The sequence below is a fragment of the Rhinolophus sinicus genome, linkage group LG03 (genome assembly GCF_036562045.2).
Source record: "Rhinolophus sinicus isolate RSC01 linkage group LG03, ASM3656204v1, whole genome shotgun sequence".
NCBI classification, from domain to species: Eukaryota; Metazoa; Chordata; class Mammalia; order Chiroptera; family Rhinolophidae; genus Rhinolophus; species Rhinolophus sinicus.
The window spans coordinates 152,888,340-152,912,202 of record NC_133753.1 but is presented as its reverse complement, the minus strand read 5'-3'; the positions used below and the strand labels follow the sequence as shown (position 1 = coordinate 152,912,202).

At 37.3% G+C, this 23,863-nt stretch overlaps 1 protein-coding gene across 2 annotated transcripts in view; it reads left to right on the top strand.

Moving 5' to 3' along the window:
* The window catches only part of ARHGEF28 (Rho guanine nucleotide exchange factor 28), a 289,872-nt gene that overhangs the window by 199,093 nt on the left and 66,916 nt on the right, over positions 1-23,863 (top strand). For both annotated transcript variants that reach the window (XM_019728118.2, XM_019728120.2), the window contains 9 exons: positions 782-893; positions 4,462-4,504; positions 9,015-9,138; positions 9,472-9,604; positions 16,397-16,452; positions 17,534-17,582; positions 19,456-19,600; positions 19,673-19,800; positions 22,097-22,237. In XM_019728118.2, the coding sequence (XP_019583677.2) occupies positions 782-893; positions 4,462-4,504; positions 9,015-9,138; positions 9,472-9,604; positions 16,397-16,452; positions 17,534-17,582; positions 19,456-19,600; positions 19,673-19,800; positions 22,097-22,237 (931 nt within the window). The remainder of the gene's footprint in view (positions 1-781; positions 894-4,461; positions 4,505-9,014; positions 9,139-9,471; positions 9,605-16,396; positions 16,453-17,533; positions 17,583-19,455; positions 19,601-19,672; positions 19,801-22,096; positions 22,238-23,863) is intronic.

Here is a 23,863-nt window from a genome sequence, read left to right as displayed (position 1 = left end):
CATGAATGGCTTTAATGGTGTTTGCTCTTTTGTATATTTATTTACGTTTTCCAGAACATGTAAGAAAACCATGTTTTAATTATCTTTCCATCTTGCATTCTCACATATGTTGTTAATATTACAAAAGAAACAGTATGTAATTGGGAAAACAGGAATAAAATGGCATGTCAGTTGAAAGAAATAAAGATGTATAAGTCACTGATATGCAAACATCGTCCCAGGAAGTGCTGGATGGAAGGTCTATTAAAAGATGAGCACAGCCTAGGAGATTTGTATATTTACCTGATGCATTCTTCGCTACAGGCTGCAGCTAACATTATAACTTAAATAGCTGTTTGGAAATTTTTAAAACTCTTATCATTGTAAGTGGCTATCCTTTTACCATCTAAGTATAGACATATTAGTTAATGTAGACTTTTGCTTGAGTGCTACAGTATAAAATAAAAATAACTGACAAAGGTGAAAAAAAATGTCAAACTCATTAAATATACAGAGAAAAATTTGACTTAATTTTTCACTTTTAACCAACATGATTGGAATGTCCTAATTGCATCCTAAAGTCTACATAGGAACTATTCCCAAAAGCTCAAGTTTACTAACGCATTAAAAAGACAATAAAATTTTGAAAGTTGTGAGAGGCAAACAGAAACAATTAAATTACATCAGAAATGTTCAGATTGAATCTTTTCACAAAGATGCTGATTTAGTAACATTCATGATGAACGTATACTTTCAAGTCTTGTGTAGCGTTTTTAAAAAACTATTTTATGATCTCTTTCAGGAGTCATTGCTTTCTGGAATCCGCTCACGTTCTTACTCCTGCTCATCACCCAAAATTTCTTTAGGAAAAACTCGGTTGGTACGTGATTTTACAATGTGCAATTCCAGTGAAGGTGAGCATTATTTACCATTTGGTTTTGAAGGCATTCTATCCCAGAGCAGATTTTCAGTTAGTAAAAGTACATAAAATATACAAGTGAAGGCAAGGATTTTCAATTTTATTTTCACAATTGATTTTTCTAAGCTTAGCAAAATCCTTTTCTCATTGGATAGCAGACAAGTTAAAGATTTGACTTTGATTAAATTACAAATTTGTACAAAAATCTCTGTTGCTTTGTTCTTTGAATCAAATGTTTTCCTCAAAGATAGTGTAAACTAGAATTTATTCTAGGTTCCTTATTGTGAGGGCTGTAGAGGATTTTATGTAAGTAAAGTATAAAAATTACTTTTGCCCTATATGTAAATTGTTGAAATAATCTAAGTCCTCAGAGACAAACCACTGCCAAATAGATTTTCTTTCTTTCTTTCTTTCTTTCTTTCTTTATGAAGGGACTTTACAGAATTGAAATAAGAGGACATATTTGAAACATGAGTAGATGTATCTCAACATTTTTTGTGGCAATGCAAGCAAACAGAAATGTATACTATATCTATAGAACAGGTGTAAATTATAAGCATATAGCTTGATGAATTTTAAAAAATGAATTCAGGTCAATAAATAGGACAATTGGCAACTCAGAGCTGACCTTGTATCCCCTCTCAGCCACCACTCCAATTTTCAACTTTATTTTTAAATGTAATTATTTCATACTTTCTATACATAATATGTGATAATTACATTTAAAGGCACATTTGGAAGTATTCATGCTAATCTGTAATATATAGCATTACATAATAAATTATATAATACATTTTTGTCAGTGTATTAGATAATGTCTTTTTTGTCTATTATCCTTAAGGCTTAAAAGACTCAGAAAAACAAGAGATGTGCTTTAGTATCCGCAATTTCCCAGTGTACAATATTTAAAATAGGATCTATTTTACTTCTTCCTGTTTCTTTTCTTTGTTAAAATTCTTGCTTTATTACCTTGTTCTTATTTTGCATTTTTGTGCCATGTGGAACAGTATTAAAAGCATAGTCTTTGTGCTTGGAGCTGCCATCCTGAAACAATGACTTAAGTATGGGAGGTGTCCAATAAATATTTGTTCAACAAATATAATAGACAAGATACATAAAATACCAAACAAGTACCACTAGGCTTTTCATTTTTCTTTTTGGGAAGTCGTTTTGGAAAAGGAGAAAGCAAGACTACTGATATGTGTCAGTTTTAATTTTTGGAATGTGAAGATGGAGAAAAGGACTGAGAGAAAGAAAGGATAGGAAAAGAAGATGGATTGAATTTGCCTTATTATTATTATTTTTTAATATTATGAATACTGCTAGAATCTTCAGGTCTCTCTAACTTTAGTTGAGGTTGGGATTCTTTTTAATAGCAGCTTGGCACCTCTCACTGATGGTCCTCGATAGCAAATTAACTTTATACTGTAACTACTTGGACAGCACTTCTAAGTCTTCTGTGAAGTGTGCCAAACAGTGGCCTTCCCTTATATCTGCAGTATCTCCGATTTTTAAAGTTTGATTTCTGAAGTTTGAAATTGTTGACCAGATGGGTGAGAGGAACTTGATTGTTTATAAGGGAAAAGAGTCCAGATTTGTGAATTCTTTAATGAATAAGGAAGGGTATCTGTGCCTAACATATAATCTTTAAATCTTTGCATTTGAATTAGAAAGAATAAAAAGCTAACCTCAATTCCTTTGGTTTTTTCTGTGAACAAAAGCTTATCTTTAGACAGTATATTTAAAAACAGGGCTATTTGAATGAAGTTTGATACTCTCCAGAAGGTGAGAATTACAAACAGGCAATTTAGGTTGAGGCTACACACTAAATGTACAAAGATTCCAACAGATACTCTGGCGTGGTTACAAATGTTTGGACTGATACCATTTAAGTCAGTCAAAACTATAGGACTACGAAGAATAAATGAACTCTTAAGGAAGAAGAGATGATTTTAACTGTGTGTGATCAGAGCACAGATGTGAAATCTTGACTATGTCAAAGACGTATACTAGTGTTTCATTGTTTAATTTGTTTAGATTAATCAGAGGTAAATTGACATGTGTGGTGTTAGAAATACTCTCTCAATGAGCCTTGAATAGTCCTAAGCATTTTCTCTATTTGGAGAGACTCCAAATCTCCTTTTGCCCCAGTGGAAAACTCCCATATATGAGCTACAGGGTGGTCTTCTGTCCTTTTTTATTCTTATTTGTGATGTCCTTTCTTCCTTGTCACCTCCAAAAGGTTACTTATTATCATGTCTCATGTTTTCTTTTCTTTTTTTTTTTTTTTTTGAGCCTAGAGTACAATGGTGGAAACTTTATTTTTCAATGCTTGTATATATAAAACAAAATCAATCTCGTACTTAACTCCCTTTGATACATCGTGGGTTTAGATAGAAAGGAACATTGTCAATGTTGAGATGATAATTATAACCTCACCAAGATAGACAAAAGTGTTCTACATTTAAGAATCTGAGGAGTGAAGTGCATGTACTTTTGAAAATTATTGTGCACTGATGGATGGAATCCTATTAAATGTCCAGTTGCCTGAATCTGGTTCCATTATCTTAGCTCAGTTATTTTGGACGAGTGTCTTATTCTCTTGGCTCCTCAGCCTATTTACAGTAAGGATACTGATTTCTGCCCATGACTTAATTTGAAGAACGTTTAATGGCCATAAAATAAAGCCTTCAAATTCTTCAAAGTAGATTTTCTGTTACCTACAAGATAATATTGGGTTCAATATTGATATTTACACATTTCAGGGGACATGTATTTGTTAGTTTCCCTCAATATATCTGGCCCATCTTCCTTTGCAACCTAGTTTTGCCTCTTCTCACTTCTGGATTGTAACGGTAAAGGATTTGTCCCTGCTCTGTAGATGGTGTGCTCCACAGTGGCCGTTCCCTCCTTCAGCCTCTCTCACTGTCTAAATCAGTGTCTCTGCTCTATCCCTGTAGTAAGTGCTCCAGTTCCTTCCAGAAACAAGATGGCGCTAAGCTGCTTGCATGAGCCTGCCCCTTCTGCCCGCCTTAAGTCCAATGGGAAAAGTGGTTCTCCCTTCCCCAGGAGCCACAAAGCACATCTCTGAACTGGCTGCTGCTAGGATTTTATAAAGGCATCGCAGCTATATGAAAATGGTCTTTTCTTTAGGCTTGGCTACAAGACTTTTCTTTTGAGCTTCATTTAAAAAGCAGCTAAGATATTTATTGATTATGTTGGCGAATTAGTGTTACAAATAAGGGATGAAGCTCTGGTGAGAAATATCCAAAATGACAGAACTGATTTCCTGCACTTCTGAAAATATTTGCTGCCCTTTGCAGATGCTATCTTAGTTCAAAAAACGCTGAATATTGCCACGTGTTGGTCTCTTCCCCATTCTCTGCAAACCAGGGAAAGTGATAAAAATATCCAGAGCAGTGCCCTATTTATATAAAGTGACTTGTTTTCTCATAACTGGTGGTGTATATAATGAAATATGGTTGAGTGTGTGCATTTCAGATTAACACATGACTACTAGTTTGTGTGCCTTAGTTTTCATTTTATTGTTCTGTGTTTTATAGAACAAAGAGCTTACAGCTTACCGGAGCCACCAGGAGAAAAAAGGTAACTGTTCCAGATTTCCCGAGGGACTGCTTGACCCATCAAATGATGTGGAAATGTGTGCACGTCATTTTTGGTATTTGTTTAATTGTTTGTGAGGTTTCTATGTAACGTGACTGCCTGAATCCTTTGCTTCTTTTGTGATCTGTATCAACATAGGTCAGCCAGCTGCTCTTTTCAGTCCCAGATATGCAGTCCTCAGGCCTGGGGACAGAGTATTCTATTTTGAGTTATTGTCAAAACCAAACACTTCTGACATACAGGACCAAAGGGAGCAGCGTGAGATCTACCTGCTTTAGAAAGGTATCAGGATCTGGTTAGGGCTGTCTGCCCTGACTATGGTAATAGGCCCTGGGCGGTCAGTTTTAGAAAGTGCCTAAACATCTCTACTATCTGCGTTTTTTTTCTTTTTTTTCTTTTATTTATTTATTTATTTATTTTATTTTATTAAATTTATTGGGGTGACAATTGTTAGTAAAATTACGTACATCTCTACTATCTGGATGGAGTACTGCTTAGAAGTGTTAAGTTGGAAACAATGAGTAAATGATGCAGAAAGTACATTAAGCATTATTGTGGGGGGATCATGGCTCCCCACACATTATCAATCTTCTGATAGATATGCAGATTTGAAAGCTTTATGCCTAAGCTTCTCTTTTCCTTAAGAAGTAAAACTATAGCTGGAGTAAAGTTTGGGAAGCTGACTAGTGAGCTGGGAGAATTGTTGAGTGCTGTTGGCCTTGAGTAACTAACTGCTCATGTGAAATAACTCTGAGGTTAGGTTAGAAATGGCATAAATGTTTGGCTTTAAGAGACCACATGGAAAAGAAGAAAAAGGTTTTAATTTTGGTGCTATTAATGCTAAAATTCTGAAATGTTTTAATATATAGATCAAGATGTACTATTTTGCTTTAAATCTTGGAGTAAAAGTATCAATAAGAAAAAGCCTCCTTTTGTTTATGCCTGTATTTTGGAGATAGAATAGAAACTTTGAAATGAGAAAACCAGAGGAAGACTAAGAATGCCCTTCAAAATGAGGAGGATGAGGAAGGTGACAGCATGACCATGACAAAAGCAGGAGCAGCAATAACTGACCATCACTGGGTGTTTTATGTGCCTTGTACTGTTTTAAGCTGCTTACGTTTATTACTTCATTTAAGCAATTTACTAATTCTGGAATGCATTCATCATTTTGGTTAGCAGTCTTCTCCCTGCCATCTTTTTAACATTAGAGAAATAATGGACTGATTATCAAGAGTTTATTTTACATAAAAACTATTTTTCATTAGGAGAGGGATTTAAGACTAGAAGAGCCAATGTCATAATTGGTTAAATATTAGAAAATAAAGTGATTTTACTTGGATGAGATGTATATAGAGAGTGTCCCTTTCTCTCTTATTCTTCATTTGCTATCATTCCTGTGTTTTTTTTTTGTTTTGTTTTTCTCTTTAGTTTCCCTTGATCTGTACATCCTAAAAGCATCTGACTTTCTCAATCACATCCCCTGGTGTATCTAGTAGAGTAGATCTTTTCTCTAATCTATCCTATTCCCAATACCTTGTTGGATATGCCAGTAGAGCCCTGGCCATACCTAATGCTTTGCTTTGGTCGTGTTGCACATATTTACCTACCTACATTGGAATTCTTGTTTATATTAATCACTTAGTTTCTGGGAAAAATGCAGCCAGGTAAAAGAGGGCTCGCTCCAGACCTTGCAGGCTCATTTCTGCAGGAGTGACATTCCATCTATCCCAACTTCTTCAACATTATGTGGCGTGACTTCATACTTTATTGCCGCCATCTACCTTAAGTTGACTACATCTGCTTTTATTAAAAACATTTGAGCATCCGAGTGTTCAAAGAAGTCTTACTGTGTCAATTTTCAATTTGGATAGTGGGAACTTTCTGTGAATTAGACTCCCAGTTTATTTTTTAAATGTAGGTTATGGATATAGTAGGTTAAGGATTAAGATATTGAGGCTACATGTTCTTAAGATATTTTAAATATCTGTTTACCTACTGAAAAGGTAATACCAAGAGCATTTCTGAAGAAAGGAGCTTGTAAAACTGTATGGCGGTTGATTGCATTGGTCATCTAATTGACTATAATAGAGCTTAGGCATTCTCGTTTTGGGATATTGAAAAGAGTTTAAATTAATTTTTTCCAGATGCTTATAAATTGACAAGCTATTTAAATTTTGTGGTGAAATCAGTTGAGGATTTTTCCCTCCTCAGTTCTCTAAAGTACCTATTTATTATTGTAGGTGAATACCACATAGTTAGATTTGAAACATGGAATCAACCAACCTTCTACATTTGTGCAGAGGTTACACTGTTATCCATTTTCATAAAATGACAGTGGATCATGACTATGATCCTCACATTTCTACTGGGTTGGATGCTTATTCTGAGTTTTTAATATTTAGTGTTTCAGTATTTTTTTTGTTTTGTATACATTGTCATGTCTCAGGTCTTACCAGCCTTTGAGCTTAAAGATTACTTGGTATGATTTTATGTCATTTTGTAGAAATATATAGGTTCCATGGTAAACTGTGGTACGTATGTAGGTTTTACGTCAAAACTGCAACATTGTTCTTGATATAGTCTTCTGTAGCATGGGGAATTGGGAGTAGAGTCAAGTAAACCATAATTAATTTTCTTTTCTTTGAGAGAGTTGTGTTCCTGCTGGGAAGTAGGGGAGAGGTCTTCTTGAGCTCAAAATCCATTGACCTTACCATTCTTTAGTTCTGAGCTTTATGTCTTCTCACCATCTACTGTTCTCTTAGACACTGAATGGCCCTTGGTGGGGTCACAAAAGGTGTTCCTGAGAGGATTCTTCCTAAGCTCTCAAATGCGTTGTTTTCTCCCCATTCCAAAAGTGAGGCTGTTGAATATGATGCCATGAGTTTTGCAAATTAGGACGCTTAAGACACAAGAGGTATGGACATTTACAGAGTATATGAACTGGTCAGTTGTCTAAGGAGGTAGCTGTGGGAATAAAAGAAATAAGAGGGTCTTCGTTCCTTTCGTTACTCTGAATAGTTGTATGGTACATTCACTTCTATTCACCGTCTTTCCTTCTAACCTTTTCAATTGTTTTCTCTAAGTAGCAAACCCAGTATCACTTACTGTGCGGTATTCCAGAAGCAGGATACACACTGTCCTGCTTCACTATGCTTTCAGATCTTCATGACCAAGAGGCAGCTCTAAAGCCATTATTTATTATGTTTTTCTGAAGGCACTCATAGGTTTGAACTCTAAATTGTCTAGAGGTTAAATAATTTAAATTTTTGTTTAATACATACCGGGTAAGTACATATTATATTTAAGTGTGAGAAGGGCCCTTAGTAATAATTTAGTCTAAGCCTGTAACTGATCACATGAGGAAAACTGAAGTCCTAGAAAGATGTCATTGAATTCATTTTCATGAAATGTAATCATATATATTTTAGTGCATATCAATAATATAACTTCTTTTCAAAAGTATTCCCCAGAGATGAATGTGTTAGCCACTAATGCTGACAAATGAGAAGTGGGAGAGACTTTGGTTATGAAATGTTCATTTTGGAAATAGTCTAAAGGAAGTGTTATCTGGTTTGACATGATATTTAGGTTGATCCTTAATATATGCGCTCTCTCTCTCTCTCTCTCTCTCTCTCTCTCTCCTTCCCTCCCTCCCTCCCTCCGTCCCTCTCTAATAATATTAGAAATATAAGACTATCAGAGAAAGTTCTAGAGGAAATATTGTATAACTTTTCATAGCTGGGACTTGTTTTTTTCTGATGAATTATTATATGTATTAAAGGAAAATAAATGATGTTCAGTGTGTTCACAGACTGGGTGAAATTACCTCTAGCTTGCCTCTTATTTTATTTATTTATTTATTTTTGGTGGGGGGTGCAATCTAGAGAGTCTCAGATTGCAAATAGCCTGTTTGAGTGTGAGACACTGAACCAAGAAGCAGTCAAGTCTGTTTCTCAGGCTATATTGACACAGGAAATGTGTGTCGGCTGAGTATTATCTCTATGTTCCAAAAATAAATAAAATCCAGTTCCATATTGTTGGTTATTTGGCTTCTCTGTGCCTGAGGAAAATTCTATTAGCATAGTAAACAGGAAGATAAATGTTTTCAGAGTAAAATTATAAGCCTAAAATTTCCTTTATTTCCCTAATATTTTACTATGGAAAAGTTTGAAGTATACAGAAAAATTGAATTACATACTGAATACCACTTAGATTCTATAATTATTAACAGTGTGAGATAGTTGCTTTATCTACCTATCCATCTATAAGATATATTTGAATAGTTTCTATCTTTATCTTTAGAATAACCATTAAAACCTGAAAAAATATGTGTAAATATCTGTATAAAAATAAATGTATAGATCTGTATATAAAATATATGTATTAAAATATGTATGTGTGTGTGTGCACATGCACACACATGTGAATATCCTGTATTTTGCTCCTTCTTTAAGTCCTATAAGCCGTGATAACAGATTCTTTTTTGTAGAATTCCAGAAGAGGAATGGGATAAATACATTATACCTGCCAAATCAGAGTCTGAAAAGTACAAAGTGAGCCGAACATTCAGCTTCCTCATGAATAGGATGACTAGCCCTCGCAATAAATCTAAGGTAATGAAGGTTTGTGCCTGTCATCTATAAATCATAGATGGTGCAGTGTCTCAGCAATTAGTATAGTTTCCACTTTCCCTTTACAATCACTTACCTCACGTTTTATACGCATGTATGGGAAAGCTTCTATGGTTCTTATGGAGTACTGTCCAAGTGATTGGACACACTAAGACAGCTGCGTCCTGGGTACCATTACATGTGGTGTTATCGCACTCCTTAAGTGCCAATAGTAAATGAAGAGACTTCATGTGTATGACTTCGGTAAGAGAGTTGGCTCTCAGCATTTCTCTTTTCTCATTTCCCCACACTTTGCTGCTGCTGCTGTATCTGAAGACAAAAAGCAAGGATGCCAAAGACAAAGAGAAACTGAGTCGACATCAATTTGTCCCTGGGACATTCTCTGGGGTTCTGCAGTGCTTGGTTTGTGATAAAACGCTCCTGGGGAAAGAGTCATTCCAGTGTTCCAGTAAGTTCTCGGGCCTCGTGCGTGTGTGTGTGTGTGTGTGTGTGTGTGTGTGTGTGTGTGGCTTTGTGCTTTCCCTCCCTAGACAGGAAGCCCCTTGAGGACAGGGCCATTGCTAAGCATATGCACATAGACGTTTGTTTTAGTGCCCTGCATATGATTTAACAACTTATCAAGCAATGACCCATGATGGTTAAAGCCAGTACTTTATGTCCACGAGTCATCGTCTCCCAGAGCCCAGACTTGTATACCTGACCGCCAACTTAACATCTCCACTTGGGTATCTAGGAAACTTCTCAAATGTCACGTATCCAAAACGGAACTCTGCTCTCCCTCTCCTGTGCCCACCTACAAGCTGACCGTCTTAGTTAATGGCTTCTCCATTATTCCTGCCGGATGATGGTGCCAAAAATCTTGGAGTATTTCTATGCCTCTCTCTCTCTCTCTCTCTCTCTCTCTCTCTCTCTCTCTCTCTCTCTCTCTCTCCCTCTCTCCCCCCCATCTCTCCCTCCCTCCCTCCCTCCGTCCCTCCGTCCCTCCCTCCCTCCCCTCCTCCCCCCTCCCCATATTCAATTCTTCAGCAATCCTTTTGGCGCTTTCTTGAAATAATGTATCTGAAAGTCTGCACTTCTCATCCCTGCCGCTGTTATCACCCTGATCTAAAGCCATCATTGCAGTAGTTTCTAACTGGTTTCCCTGAACATTTACCCCCTAAAGTCTGTTCTCACAACATCAGCCACAGTGAGCTTGGTGAGGCATAGATCCCTGTGTTCCAAATCCCCCAGTGGCTTCCTGTCAACCCCAGACTAAAAGCCACCGCCCTGCCAGTGGCTACAAGGCCCCCAGGATCTGCCCTTCCTGTCTTTTCCTCTCCCCCTCGCTCCCTCTGCTCCAATCACTCGGTCATCTGTGCTGTTCGCGCCAGGCATACCGTGCCACAGAGCCTTTCCTGGCTCTTCCTTCTGCCTGCAGTTCTCTTCCCTCACAGGGCTGTATATTTGCCCCTCGCCTCCTTCAGGTCTGCTCAGATGACACCTCCTCAGCCAGGCCTCCTGACCATTCTATGCTCGGCTCATCCTTCCCTCGTTTCCTCTCCCCCCTTCCCCGCCCCAACATTTAGCGCCATTAACTTACTGTATGTTTTATATATTGGTTTTCTTATTTGCCTTCTTCACCAGAATATAAATTTGAGGAGGGTTGGATTTTTGTTTGTTGATTTTCTTCTCTGCTATATCCACAGTACCTAGAACAATGTGCATAGTAGGGACATAGTAGAGTGAAAGAATCATGCAGAGCAAAAGAATTCAGGCCCAGGAAGGTGAAATACATTTTATGGTATTTGTTGGTGCCAGAATTAGAGGGCTATTTGGGGGTGAGATGGGAGCATAAAAGGAAAAGCAGAGCAGGGCAAGGTGTCATGTAAAGTTCCTCTTTAAATTCCTAGAAGATGATTAAATGAAAAACTGAAATGTATCGATAGGTATACATCTAATGAAAATAGAATCTGCACATGGCATTGAAGGCCGATGGAGTTTTCTTTTCACAGGTGACACTGTCTTTAGTGACACCAGCTCTGTGCGTGCTTGAACTTCACTTTCCTTGAAGACTTGACTTCTTTCTTTTATGGGAGCTGAAATAGCATCCAGCAGTTCAGATGTGATGTAATTTGTTAAGTTTTTAGAAATTTGCTGTAGGCATTATTGATGGATTGTTTCTGCCTTGCCTGCATGTCAGCAGTCAGCGTATATGTGTGATGGCATGTGTTTTATAGGTCGTTGCTCCTCCCTTGGTCACAAGGCTGGGTCCCTACAATTGTACCCCCAGCCACATCCACTACCTTTCTCTCCCCTCATTTTAAGACAAACTCCTCAAGCTGTGTGAGCCTCACTCGGGGCTCTGATGTCCCTGCCATGTCTTCCTTACCCATCTGCATTTTGGCCTGTGGCTTCATATTTAACAGAAGTCCTGCTTTTGACGGAAACTTAGCATCAAGTGCTAGTCAAATCTGAGGGTCTTTGCTCATTATTCTGACTCCCTGATGTCTCTCTTGTTTTCCCGTTGATTGTCCTTTCGTTTAGGTAAATGTTCTCTTTTCCATGGCACACTGCTCTTCTGTTTTACTACTTGTATTGTCTCCTTTTTCCTAACTGAGTGCCCTCCAAACTCAGGTCTTGGGCATTTATTTTTTTCCCCTTTTTGTTTCTAAGTATAGTCATCCGATATTTTGTTTTAAAATACTATATTTAGACCTGTTCTTCCCAGATTAATGTCTTTACCCCTCACTTTCTACTTCCGTATTTTTGGTTGTCTAGAGAGGCTGAGCACCCATGTATTTGTGGCCCCTTTTGAGGATAATGGAAGAACTACAGGGGTAATAAACTAAGACTGTCCCAGTCACACTGGCTCAGAGTGACCCTATCTGTAGGCAACACCATCCAGAGCTTTTGTGTCTCCCAGACCAGTGTGGCTAAAACTGACCTAAAAATCCACTTGCAAAAGTTTGTGCTTCCTGCTCCCCTAACGGTAGGAGCTCAGACTTGGGCACGTTGCCTCCTCTTCCTTTGGTCCCTGCAGTCGATGTTGTTCAGTCACCGTTTCATTTCCTTTCTCACTGTGACCACTCTGCCGATTCTCATCGCCACCTTCGGAACTGCGGAGAGCAAACTGGTCGTTTCCCTCTCCAGGTATTTCACTTACAGTTTATTCTGAATACTTTTACCACATTAACCTTTGTAAAACAGCACTTTCATCAGCCCATACACACTTAAGGACTTCTCTGTTTTTTGTTCGCTGGACGAAGCCCAAGCTCTCCGATGCGTCGGGTTCCCTGGCTGCGTCCTGCCCAGTAGGCCCGCGGTTGCTTCCCTCCTCAGCCTTTGTCTACAACCAGAGGCCGTGCCAGGCCTGTTGTCCTGCTTTCCCCGTGCGTGCGTTTTCCTGTCTCTGTTCCTGCGTTTATGCTAATCTCCCTTCTCTCAGTTTCCCCTACTCCTTTGCGTCAGTCCAGGTTTCTTACTTCCTTTTGGAAAGTCTTCCCTGACCACTGGGACTTAAATTCTGACACATGATGTTTTCCTATTCTATTTAATACCGGGTTATGTACAACCTCTTCTGATTGTAACTACTAAAGTAGACTTTCAGTTTTTTCAGGACCATAATCACACAACAATTTTTTTTTTGTATCCCCTACAGCAGCTATCATTACGCTGGGCCCTTAGGCACAAATACATAGTTAATGATGCTTATGTATAGCTAATATGTAGTTAATAATATGTAGTAGTCAGATACTCAAACGTAGTTAGTGTAGCTTAGGGAGCCAGGGCTCACTGAAAAGTAAACTTTTTGTAGTACAGAATATGTTGGTTCATGCTGAGTTGGTCAGGTGGATGGCCATAGGAGTTTTAGTGGAAGGTGGAAATTGCTGAAAGTATATAGGATATGTTTAGCTATTAAAGCAGTCCTTAATTTTAAAAAAATACAACAGGATTCATTGAAGATACAGGTTTAAGGAGAACCTTAAAAATGTCTCAAATTTTACCACCTAGAGAAAATTGCTGGAGGAGTCCCTTCTAATAAAAAAGTCAGCTTGTTATGCTAATGTTTCATGTGATGATGCTATAAAATGTATTTCGTCATCTCTTGCTTACTGTATACTTAAGTGTCTTCCAAATTTTTCACAACATAATGTTGCGATGAGAATTCTTTTACACATATCACTGTCCACATCTTTGATTATTGCCTAAGATTAAATTCTAGAATCAGTATGAATATACATTTGATTTCTTCCTTAACCCACAGTTTTTTAGAAGAAGTTGTGAGATTTACAGATTTGAGGGTAGGGGAGTATTTGGGGTTTTAAACTTTTAACATTAAGTTTTTTACATTGGATTAAAAAAATATGATATGTCCAACCTTAGCTGTTTTTAGTATATAATCCATGTTGATTGGTGTAATTTTGTCTCTAATTGTGAAGGTTCATAGTTTTAATCTTAAAAACATGATATGAAACAAAACATGACATAAATATTCAAAATCCTGGTGTCCACATTTTTCTTTGTTAAAGCCTGAGTTGCTAGTTTTCACAAATATTGTGTTTTTATAACATTTTCCTTATTTATAAATAGATTTCACTGCTTATATTTTGATGTTACATTATTTGGCACACTGAAGTTCATAGAACATACCTTTACTGTAGATTTAACTTTCATCAACATAAAATTACCCTTTTAATGTCATTAAGTCTTTTGCATTAAATTTTACTTTGTTTAAAATTAATATTCCTCTCCTTTTCTTTGTAGTTCCCTTAACTAATGTTTTGTTTTTGATTTTGGGTTTGTGTCTTTAATTTAGGTATAGGTATTCTGTAATATAACTGAGAGACCTTCTTTTATACTGATTTTTTTTCTGATTTACATTTAATCTTATAGCTATCAAACTATCTTTTATAGTTCTATGCTATTTTCCTTGATGTCTGTTTTAGCTATTTATACCAGGTGTTGTTTGCTTTTATCTTCTCCAGGGATTTTGGCAAGATGATATGCTCTTTTATTGTCTATTAATAATAACTTTAAGGCTATGTTAATTGAATATTCTTTTATTTCCCATATATACCCTTTTCCCCCCAGTCTCTGTCAGTATACTAAATTCATCATTAAGTTATTATTTTTATATTGTATGTATAATCTTTCAAAAAATATCTTTTTCAAGAATAATTTGGTATCTGAGTCTCTACTTGGTTATCTGAGTCTCTACTTACAATTTTTTTGGTTTATGATTCTTTAGCTGGTTTCAGGGCTCACTTTTGCTTTTTTTGGGGAAAAAAAACCACCTGATTTATTCCTGAACCCTTAATTTTGATTCTGCTCTTAATGGGCTAGGATAAAATGTTAGGTAAAAAAATTTTTTTTAAAGTTTATTGGAGTGATATTTTTTCTGAAATCTTGTGTAGCTATGGGTATATCTTTGCTTCTTTCGTAAAAGAAAAGTAATTTATCTAGTTAACTTCTTAGGCTAAATGTTTTCTCCTGAATACTTTGCCAAGCTGGTCCATTCTATCTGGGCATTTAATAGAATAGTAGAAAAATCTGGGGACTGCCTGACCTTATTCTTTTGTTGGTAACCTTTTTTGTCTGCTTTTTCTACTTGAGGCACTTTTAATTTTTCAATTATACAGATATTGTCAGAATGTTTCTATAGAGTAGGTGTCATTTAATTATTATTCCTAGGGAACAGTGAGATTGTTTTATCTGCCTTTTTTGGTTCTTTTTCAGCTTTAAAAAAGTTCTTGTCAGTTGTCGCTTTGACTATTGCTTCTGAGCTAATTTTTCTGATTTCTTCCTTGGAGAAGTGTGATTTCTGTTATTTGTCTTTGTATGACAGCTTCTATTTTATAATTATAACCTTCTTTTCTCCACATTCTGGAGGGAATCTTTCAAGTTTAATTTCGAAGTGCTGCTTTGATATTTTTGTCTCATTGATTCTTCTCACTTCAGTTTAAGTTCTTCTTGTCCTTTTTCCTTCCTTGTAGTCTTTTCTCATCTCACAAAGCTCCATTTTCCTGTCATCCTATTGGCCTATTGTCACATCGTGTTCTCCTTTCATGGCCTTTTGGTCCTATTTTAGGTCTATTGTGTGTCTTAGAACGAATACATTTCAAATATCTAAATTTTTCTCTCTTTCTGGATTTAATAATACTCTGGCTCACTCTGCCTGTGAATTTTCAATGTAACTTTGTTCTGTGGTAGCTCATAGCTTCTTTTTTCCTTTTCCTCTTACTTGCTTGTTCTGGAATGAGAAGACAGCCGTCCGATTTTGGTGTTTGCCAGCAGGACCAGGTCATGAATTCGCTTGGGCCATGCTTGTTGGCCCCTGAGGTGTTGGCTAAAATGCCTCCACAGACCTCCAGTGGGAGGTGGTTGAGCTCAGCTTCCTGTACGGGTCTCAGGGGGTTACAGGCACTTTTCCAGTGTGGCTTTGATGGACCTAAATGGGACCTTCCTACCCCTCTGGAAGAATTCTTTCTAATGTAGCTTCTGATAAGCCACAGGTTCCTCTAGCTACACATAGCATGGAGGGGTCTGGGGGCAGGGTGGTTGTGGTGGGTGGTGTGGAGGGGGGAAGGAGAGAGGGCAAGAAGACAGCAGACTGGCAGAAAGTAGTGCCCATACAGGGTCAGTTTTCTGTGACAACAACTTGTGTCTCTGAGCCATTGGTCAGAAAGGGGCAGGCAAAGGGCTCTCTTGCTTTGTTCAGTGAGATGAGGCCACATCGTTTCATGAAGTAAAACATAGTCAAGCCACTAACTTTTCTCTTTTAACTTGGCTACCTCTAGTGAGTAGGAATTCTGTCAGAGATGGATGATACATTTCTTTTTCCCATAGTTGTTGTGAGTTTTCCTTTCCTTCTGTTTTCATAGGCATTTTAACTGGTGTGGGAGTGGGCAGTTGCTCCAGCCAGATGTCAGAAATCTCTTGCAATATAGGGCACATATAGTAAATGAGTTCTCAGGCAGACAGAGAAATGTAGGTCATGCATAATTCCAGGTGTCATAACTGATAAGATCCTGTGCAAAAGGGAAACCATATCTCGAAGGAATTTAAATATGAACTGTGTGCTTGTGCTTGAGTTGGTGGGACGACATGTGATTTAAATATTTTTTCCTTCTTAAGTTTTCTAAATATTTTTAATGTGTATGTGCTATTTTTGTAATGACCGGTAAAACCATATTGTAATCTTACTTATTTCAGATTAACTTAAATAAGATGGATGCTTTTCTATTTTTTCCCTTTGTTTCAGACTGTAATGCAAATGTACATAAGGGTTGTAAAGACGCTGTGCCTCCATGTACCAAGGTAATGCTGTCATTTGTGAATATTACATGTTTATATCTAGCTTGGTTGCTTCATATTATGTTTAGCTTTTTACTCTTTTATTACTGTCTAGATTTACTTCTAAAGTGATCTTTGTAGCAATAAAATAACACATGCCCAAAGTATATAGTTATTCCCTTAACTCTGTACTCTCAGAACTAGAGGGAAAGCACCAGTCTGGCCACCCGTGTTATGCAGTGTGGGTGGGTTAGCCTTTCTGTCGGAATCTTCTTGGTTTATCAGAGGAAACTCTGAGCATATGTAAATGAAGTCTAGAGCAGTACTTTGCAAACATCAGAATCACGTGCAGGACCTGTTGACATTTCTGGGCCCCACCCCCATAATTTCTGATGCAGTAGGTGTAGGTGGGGCCTGAGAATTTGCATTTCAACAAGTTCTCAGGGGGTGTTGCTGGTCCTAAGACCACATACAGTGAGGCCCACTGGACTATAGTAGAAGAATGTTCTCTGTGTGTGACTGTGGGCTTGAGTAGATGTGACATCTATCATTGTATTGCTTTCTTTTCCACGCTAAAGTCATGTCAGAAATGCGTGTGAGTAAGCATGATGACCCTCCAGAGGGAAACTTGGAGTTACCGACCTCCATGGTAACTACCACACACACTGTGTCAGATCACAGAGTTGAGGGTGATACTTCAATGCTCCAAGTTGTTGAAGACAGGAGGGATTGCCAGGAGCAGAAAGAAATCTGTAGGAGAAAGGCAGCCCTGATAGGAACTCCCCTTTCAGCCTGAGTCTGGACATGTGAACCGGAGATTTCTGGTTCTCCTAGGCTTTTAATAAAGCTGGGATAGTCATGAAATGTGTTCATGTGACACACCTTCATTATAACTTGCACATCTCATTATCATAACATTTTTCTCTCTGTTGCATTTAATGTCTTTTGCTCTGAATTCCTTTTTGTTTGAAGTAAATAAAAACAAGCAAACAACGGAAATGATATAGATAAGAAACCTGCTCTGTGTTCTAACTGTGTGGACATTCTAACTGTAGTCCAATGGTGCTTTGATCTTAGTTTATGTGTTTCTAATGTTCTTTACCAGAAATTCCAAGAGAAATATAACAAGAACAAACCGCAGACCATCCTTGGAAGTAAGTGATGTGGGAAACAAGAACTTTTTTAATTTCATACATGCCACACATTTTTCCAGTGTAAAACACCCCTTCTTTTTGTTTTCTCATTTGCTGAATTATTTCTTCTTTCGTGACACGTGCTTGGCATAATTTTTAGTTGGACAAAGAGGTCAAGAATGGCATGAATTTCTATGGCAGCCTAATAGCCTTTGTGCTATATATGCTATATGGATTTTTACATTAGGGAGGACTATATGGAGAAGGTATTATGATATTACCTCAATTCTAAGATGCAGTCTAGTGTAATATGCACTATTGATTTAATAACCTTTTTGGGGAAAAGAGAAACACTATATCAAATGGATATAATTTTATGTTATCCTAGCAGTAGCATATATTTATCTTGGCAAATACACACCACATACTTCTTAAGAATCACAAAGTTTAGGGAAAAAAACTTTAAGTTCAGAATCTGTAGATTCTTATCATTTCCTGTTGTCCGTTGTTATAGCAACTTGGTACTTTTTATTGGCTGTGCTTGAGGCTGTGATCTCATCAGCCCCTTTAGGATGACAGTGAGATTTTAAAGCATACCCAAGTTTAGTTTGCATATTGTTAAACTTGGTGGTTCTGTTCTTTTTTCTTGAATTCTGTATGGCTGAAGTTTAAACAATTCCTCTTGAGTATAATTGGCAGCCTTTGACAGTTCTTTATGTTGCATGCAAAACCCATCAACACCTTCATCTCCTATGTTCAAAAAGGCTTTGATTTGTTATGAGAGGGTCTGCAATTTCTTCTGCTTCAAAACTGCGTTGCTTGCCAGGTGCCAGGCATTTTAAGTTTGTGGTCACTTTTCATTTCAATGCTGTAACAAAGTGTGGCCCATGTTTTTAAAACCACTTGAATTGAAATAATGAGGTAATGCAAATTCATGATGATATGCAATTTATTGTGATGTTACACAACATTGAACTAGTGCAGACAGTAACAACTGTGACATCATTTACTCCCCTGCTGTGATGCCAGAAGTCCCTTCAACCTCAGTTGTAAGGTACTTCTCTATTTCATAAGGTTAAGTGTGAAAATAAAAAGCATCTTAGAATTGATAAAATACCGTCTAGTTCTCCTCTTTACTTGGGAGTCACGAGAATAAAAGTAAATCATATATGTGTAAAATTCTTTATAATATCCTGGAGTTCCATATAAGTATTTAACCCCTCTTGCTTGAGAAGCTGGATAGCTACAGCTATAATATTATAGGACTGAAATATATTCTGAGAGTCATTTGTAGTACACATCAAATGTAAATTCATCTATGCCCAACATTTTAGAACTGACCAGACAGGTATTAAAGCACCATTTAGTTTTCAGTGTGTGAGAGAGAACAGCTCAGCTTGGCTTGAAGGTTTCATTTGCCTGAAATGTTTCTACCACAAAGAAACAGACTCCCAGCATCATTCCAATCCATTGACATGCTCTGTGTGTGCGTATGCTTGTTTATACACACCATATGCATTCTAGTAATAGTGCTAATAACACCTTGCATCTATTTAAAGCTGGCTCTGAGGAGTGCAAGCAGTGGTTTATGAGAAAGCCGTGCCAGTGTTTCCCCATTCCATTTTCTTGTTTGTTTGTATAATCCCAGCCATCAACAGTCTCCAAGTGGATATGTTGAAGCAGGCCTGCAGCAAAGCTATCAGGAGGGTGTGAGATGGAAGGGACATTTGAAGCAGGTGTTAGGATGTGGCAGGGAGACTGGTTTCAAGGCTCGGCATGTGCTACATTAGAAGCTGCCATTCAAGTGTTTAGCTTTCTGGCTTTTAAGTGACTACCTTTTCTTGTAATTACTGCCCTCAATGAAAACACATGAAGCATCCATTCTGATTTCCAGATTCTTCATTTAGAGACATCCCACTGCCTGGTCTCTCCTTGTACCCTTCTTCCTCCATGCCTATTGGATTGCCGACCGGGAGGAAAGAAACTGTGGGACAGGTCCATCCGTTGTCCAGAAGTGTTCCAGGTACCTCCCTGGAAAGGTAAGGCTTGGTGTGGTTTTATATCTTCACGTTTCAGCCACTGCTGGAGCTAACTCTTCTCCCTCCCTCCAGTTCCAGGAGGTCAGGGACATCCTTGGAGTCTGAGAGTGACGGGAACACCTGGAGAAGCAGGTCTCATTCTGATGAGCTGTTACAGTCCGTGGGCTCATCTCCCTCCACGGATTCTTTCTTAATGGAAGGTGAGAAGAAGACATGTTTGTATGTACTTGTGTTTCTATGAGTGTTCACCAAAAAGAAAATTTTCTGCAGGATGTGAGGTTGAAACATGTTCTTTGTTCTTTTTAAAAGAATTCTGTTTCATGGTGTCTCTTTGGTATAGGTTCTTCTGGTCAAAAAAAAAAAAAAAAAAAAAAGCCCCAAAGAAGACTTTCATACTTCCATAGAATGACCAAGGGAATAGGATATGTTTTTTAAATGGACATATGTCAAAACATAATGAAGAAAATGACATACATTGCATGTTTGTTGTTATTCTTTTAAAAAGTTTTACAGCTGATAATGAATCATAATAAGATTATACATAAAAATATGTACACTTCAGTTAGTTAAGACTGGACTTGCTTAGAACTCTGGGATATTTATCCTCATCTGTTGCCTCCTACTTCTATGGGAATAAAAGCATTTTTTTTTTTCAAAAGAGCATGTTTTGTAGGATGGAACATAATCTGGGGAATTACTTAGCATATCTGAGTTGTAGCAATAGGTAAAAGAAAACCAAATTAAAGGAGAGTAGGTAGTAACAAGAGAAAGGAGTGGACTGTGCTGCAGGAGTCTTTCTTTTATTTTAAACTTAATTGTCATGTCATCTTTTTTTTAAATGCATGTTTATTTATTTTCTTTAAAATGCTTAAACATTATATTTTTGATTTTTATTTTTCAATTACAGTTGGCGTTCAATATTCTTTTATATTAGTTTCAGGTGTACAGCATAGTGGTTAGACATTTATATAATTTATGAAATGATGCCCCTGACTAGTCTAGTACCCGCCTTGCACTATACATAGTTATTATGATATTATTGACTATATTCCCTGTGCTGTACTTTACATCCCTGTGACTATTTTGTAACTACCAATTTGTACTTCTTAATTCCTTTACCTTTTTCTCCCTGCCCCTCACAGCCCCCTCCCATATGGCAACCATCAGTTTGTTCTCTGTGAGTCTGTTTCTGTTTTATTTGTTCATTTATTTTGTTCTTTAGATTCCACATATAAGTAAGATCATATGGTATTTGTCTTTCTCAGAGTAACTTATTTTATTTAGCATGATACCCTCTAGGTCCATGTTGTTGCAAATGGTAAGATTTCATTCTTTTTTAGGGCAGAGTAATACTCCATTGTGTATATGTACCGTATCTTCTTTATCCAATTGTCCATTGATAGGCATTTCAGTTGTATCCATCTCTTGGCTATTGTAAATAGTTCTTCAGTGAACATAGGGATGCATGTATCTTTTTGGATTAATGTTTTGGATTTCTTTGAATAAATATACATTGGAGTGCAATTGCTAGGTCATAAGGTAGTTCTGTTTTTAATTTTTTGAAGAACTTCCATACTGTTTTCCATAGTGGCTGCACCAGTCTGCAATCCCATCAATAGTGCACGAGGGTTCCCTTTTCTCCACATTCTCTCCAGCACTTGTCATTTGTTGATTTATTGATGATAGTCATTCTGATAGGTGTGAGGTGATATCTCATTGTGGTTTTAATTTGCATCTCTCTGATGATTAGTGATGTTGAGCACCTTTTCATATGTCTATTGGCCATCTGTGTGTCCTCTGCCCATTTTTTAATTGTGTTCTTTGTTTTTGTGGTGTTGAGTTATGTGAGTTCTTTATAAATTTTAGATAGTAACCACTTGTCACGTTGTCTTTACTACTTGAGCTAGAATCTCTCTCAGAAGTGCTGTTTGGACCAATAGAATTTAATTTTCTAAAGGGTGTGTGTGTGTGTGGTCAAATTCTGTCAGAAAAGTCTGTACTCACATGTGACTCGAGTCTTTATACCCTGCTTCATGTTTATATTAAGGACAGCAAGCCAAGGAAAAAAGCAAATCAAGTATAAATTCAGATTTGAGTAAACAGTGCAAAATAACCTGGAGCAAAAGAAATCAGGGTGTTCAAGATTCTGTAAGCACACTGTGGACTCTGAAGGTTACCAAAAGTAAAACGAAAATAGAGCAAGCCAAAACAAACAAAAAAAATCTTCAAATGTCCTTCTTTTTTGGCATATACACAATCACTGTATTAATGTCTAATACTTCTTTGCTTTTATGAGAGCAGTGTTGATTTGTACCATTTTCCTAGTTTGGTTTTCAGATGTTTCAATGCTACAACAGTATTTTGGCTTAATTGTTTCTATGTTCATAGCACGTTTATTAGTGTGATGAATCCGTAAATATGGGGACTTGTAAAAAGGTCTGTTTGTATTACGCATGTTACTCCACTTCTGACTTTTCTTTTCTAAAATCACTTTAGATGTCGTGGATTCTTCTCTGTGGAGTGACCTCAGCAGTGATGCCCAGGAATTCGAAGCAGAATCTTGGAGTCTTGTGGTGGACTCCTCATTTTGTAGTAGGCAGGAGAAAGATGTCATCAAAAGACAGGATGTCATTTTTGGTAAGCTTTTCAGATATGCTCCTTGGGCTGAATCAGTGCTGTATAGAGGAAAGGGCCTGGAATTTGCAACCATTCAGACCTGGGTTCAAATCCCAGTTCTACCATTTTCTAGTTACTTGATCTCAGACAAATTGTTTAACGTACCTGGACCTCAGTTTCTCCATTTGTAAAATGGTGATAATGACACTCGAGTTTAAAGTGTTATGAGATATTATATGTGCCTGGTACAAAGCAAAGTTTATTTCTTAGACCCTTTCCAAGTTTACTTAGGCATGGCCTATACTCTTTTACCTCTGCTATTATAAGAATCACAGTAAAATTTCATATGCTTTGATGTAGTGTGGACTGCTGCATATGTGGCCCTGTGCTTAGCCCACACACACCATGGGATGCCATTCGTACAGACTGCAGTGGGACCGGCAGGGACTGGATTAGCAATGTGTGGCTGTGTGCTGCAGTCCTGAGTATGGAGTGCAACTCGGATGACATTTTACTATTTCATGCCATTTTGCCTGGAGACAATCCGAATTAGGGGAAGTTCAATTATACACTAGTTAGGAAAAAATGAAGTTTAGAAAATTTTCAGGTACAAAGTCGATGCTAAAAAGTGGTTCCGAGAAGGTACCTTATTTGAAAGATGAGACGAGCTCTTAGGTTTCACTGATCCTATGTACAGGCAGCCCTTGGAGCGAGTTCAGGTTTGGTTTCACACCACCGCAGTACAATGTGTTGCAATAGAGCTAGTTGTGATCTTTTTGCCAATGGAGGGTCTTGCCTTCATTTTGCAAAAAACTTGCAACATCTGTGAAGGAAAATAAAGCACGGTAAAACAACGGATGCCTGTATGCAGGTATGGACCAAAAAGTTCATTGACAATGAAGACCCTTTCTCACCTGAGGCAGGTGGTAGTTAATGCAGGTCAGGTGAGATGATGTGCGAGCATGCTTTGAAAGCTGTCCAGAGCTGTACTGGTGGGAGTTACAGAAAGGAACTAGCCAATTCACCTGTAGTATTTCTCATGTAATTTATAGTGTGCTATAATTTTTCTTTATTTATCTCTTCATTTCATATATTAAAAATAATCTAACCCATTTGGGATGAATTATCATGTAGCGTAGTTCACAGAATGTCCTTTTGTGTCAGAAAGGCTTGGGTTATGGGGAAAATCCTTCACCTTTCTTCTTCTTTGTTTCGCTTTTAAAGATGAGGGAAATCATTTTTATCTTTTTTTTGGTTATAATGGGTTAAAAGATTAAATGAAATGATATACATATATGTTTAGTACAGAGTAGGTACTAAAACATGGTATACAATAATAATGAAAAGTTAGTGGGTTCTCAGTTAAAAAAAATTTTGTTTATGAGAAAATAATAAACAAAACTACAATTATATTTGATTACCATCCATGGCTGATATTTTAGATTCTTTCTCCAAATGTGTGAGTTAGGAAATACCAATCTAGAACTTGCAGTGCTCCCCAAAATGTAAATTATTATTTTCTTTTATGATGCATTTTTAACATTGAGATTTAATTCACATACCATAAAATTCACCCCTTTACAGTAATCTGATGGTTTTTAATATATTCAAAGTTGTGCAACCATCAACTACTGTCTAATTCCAGAG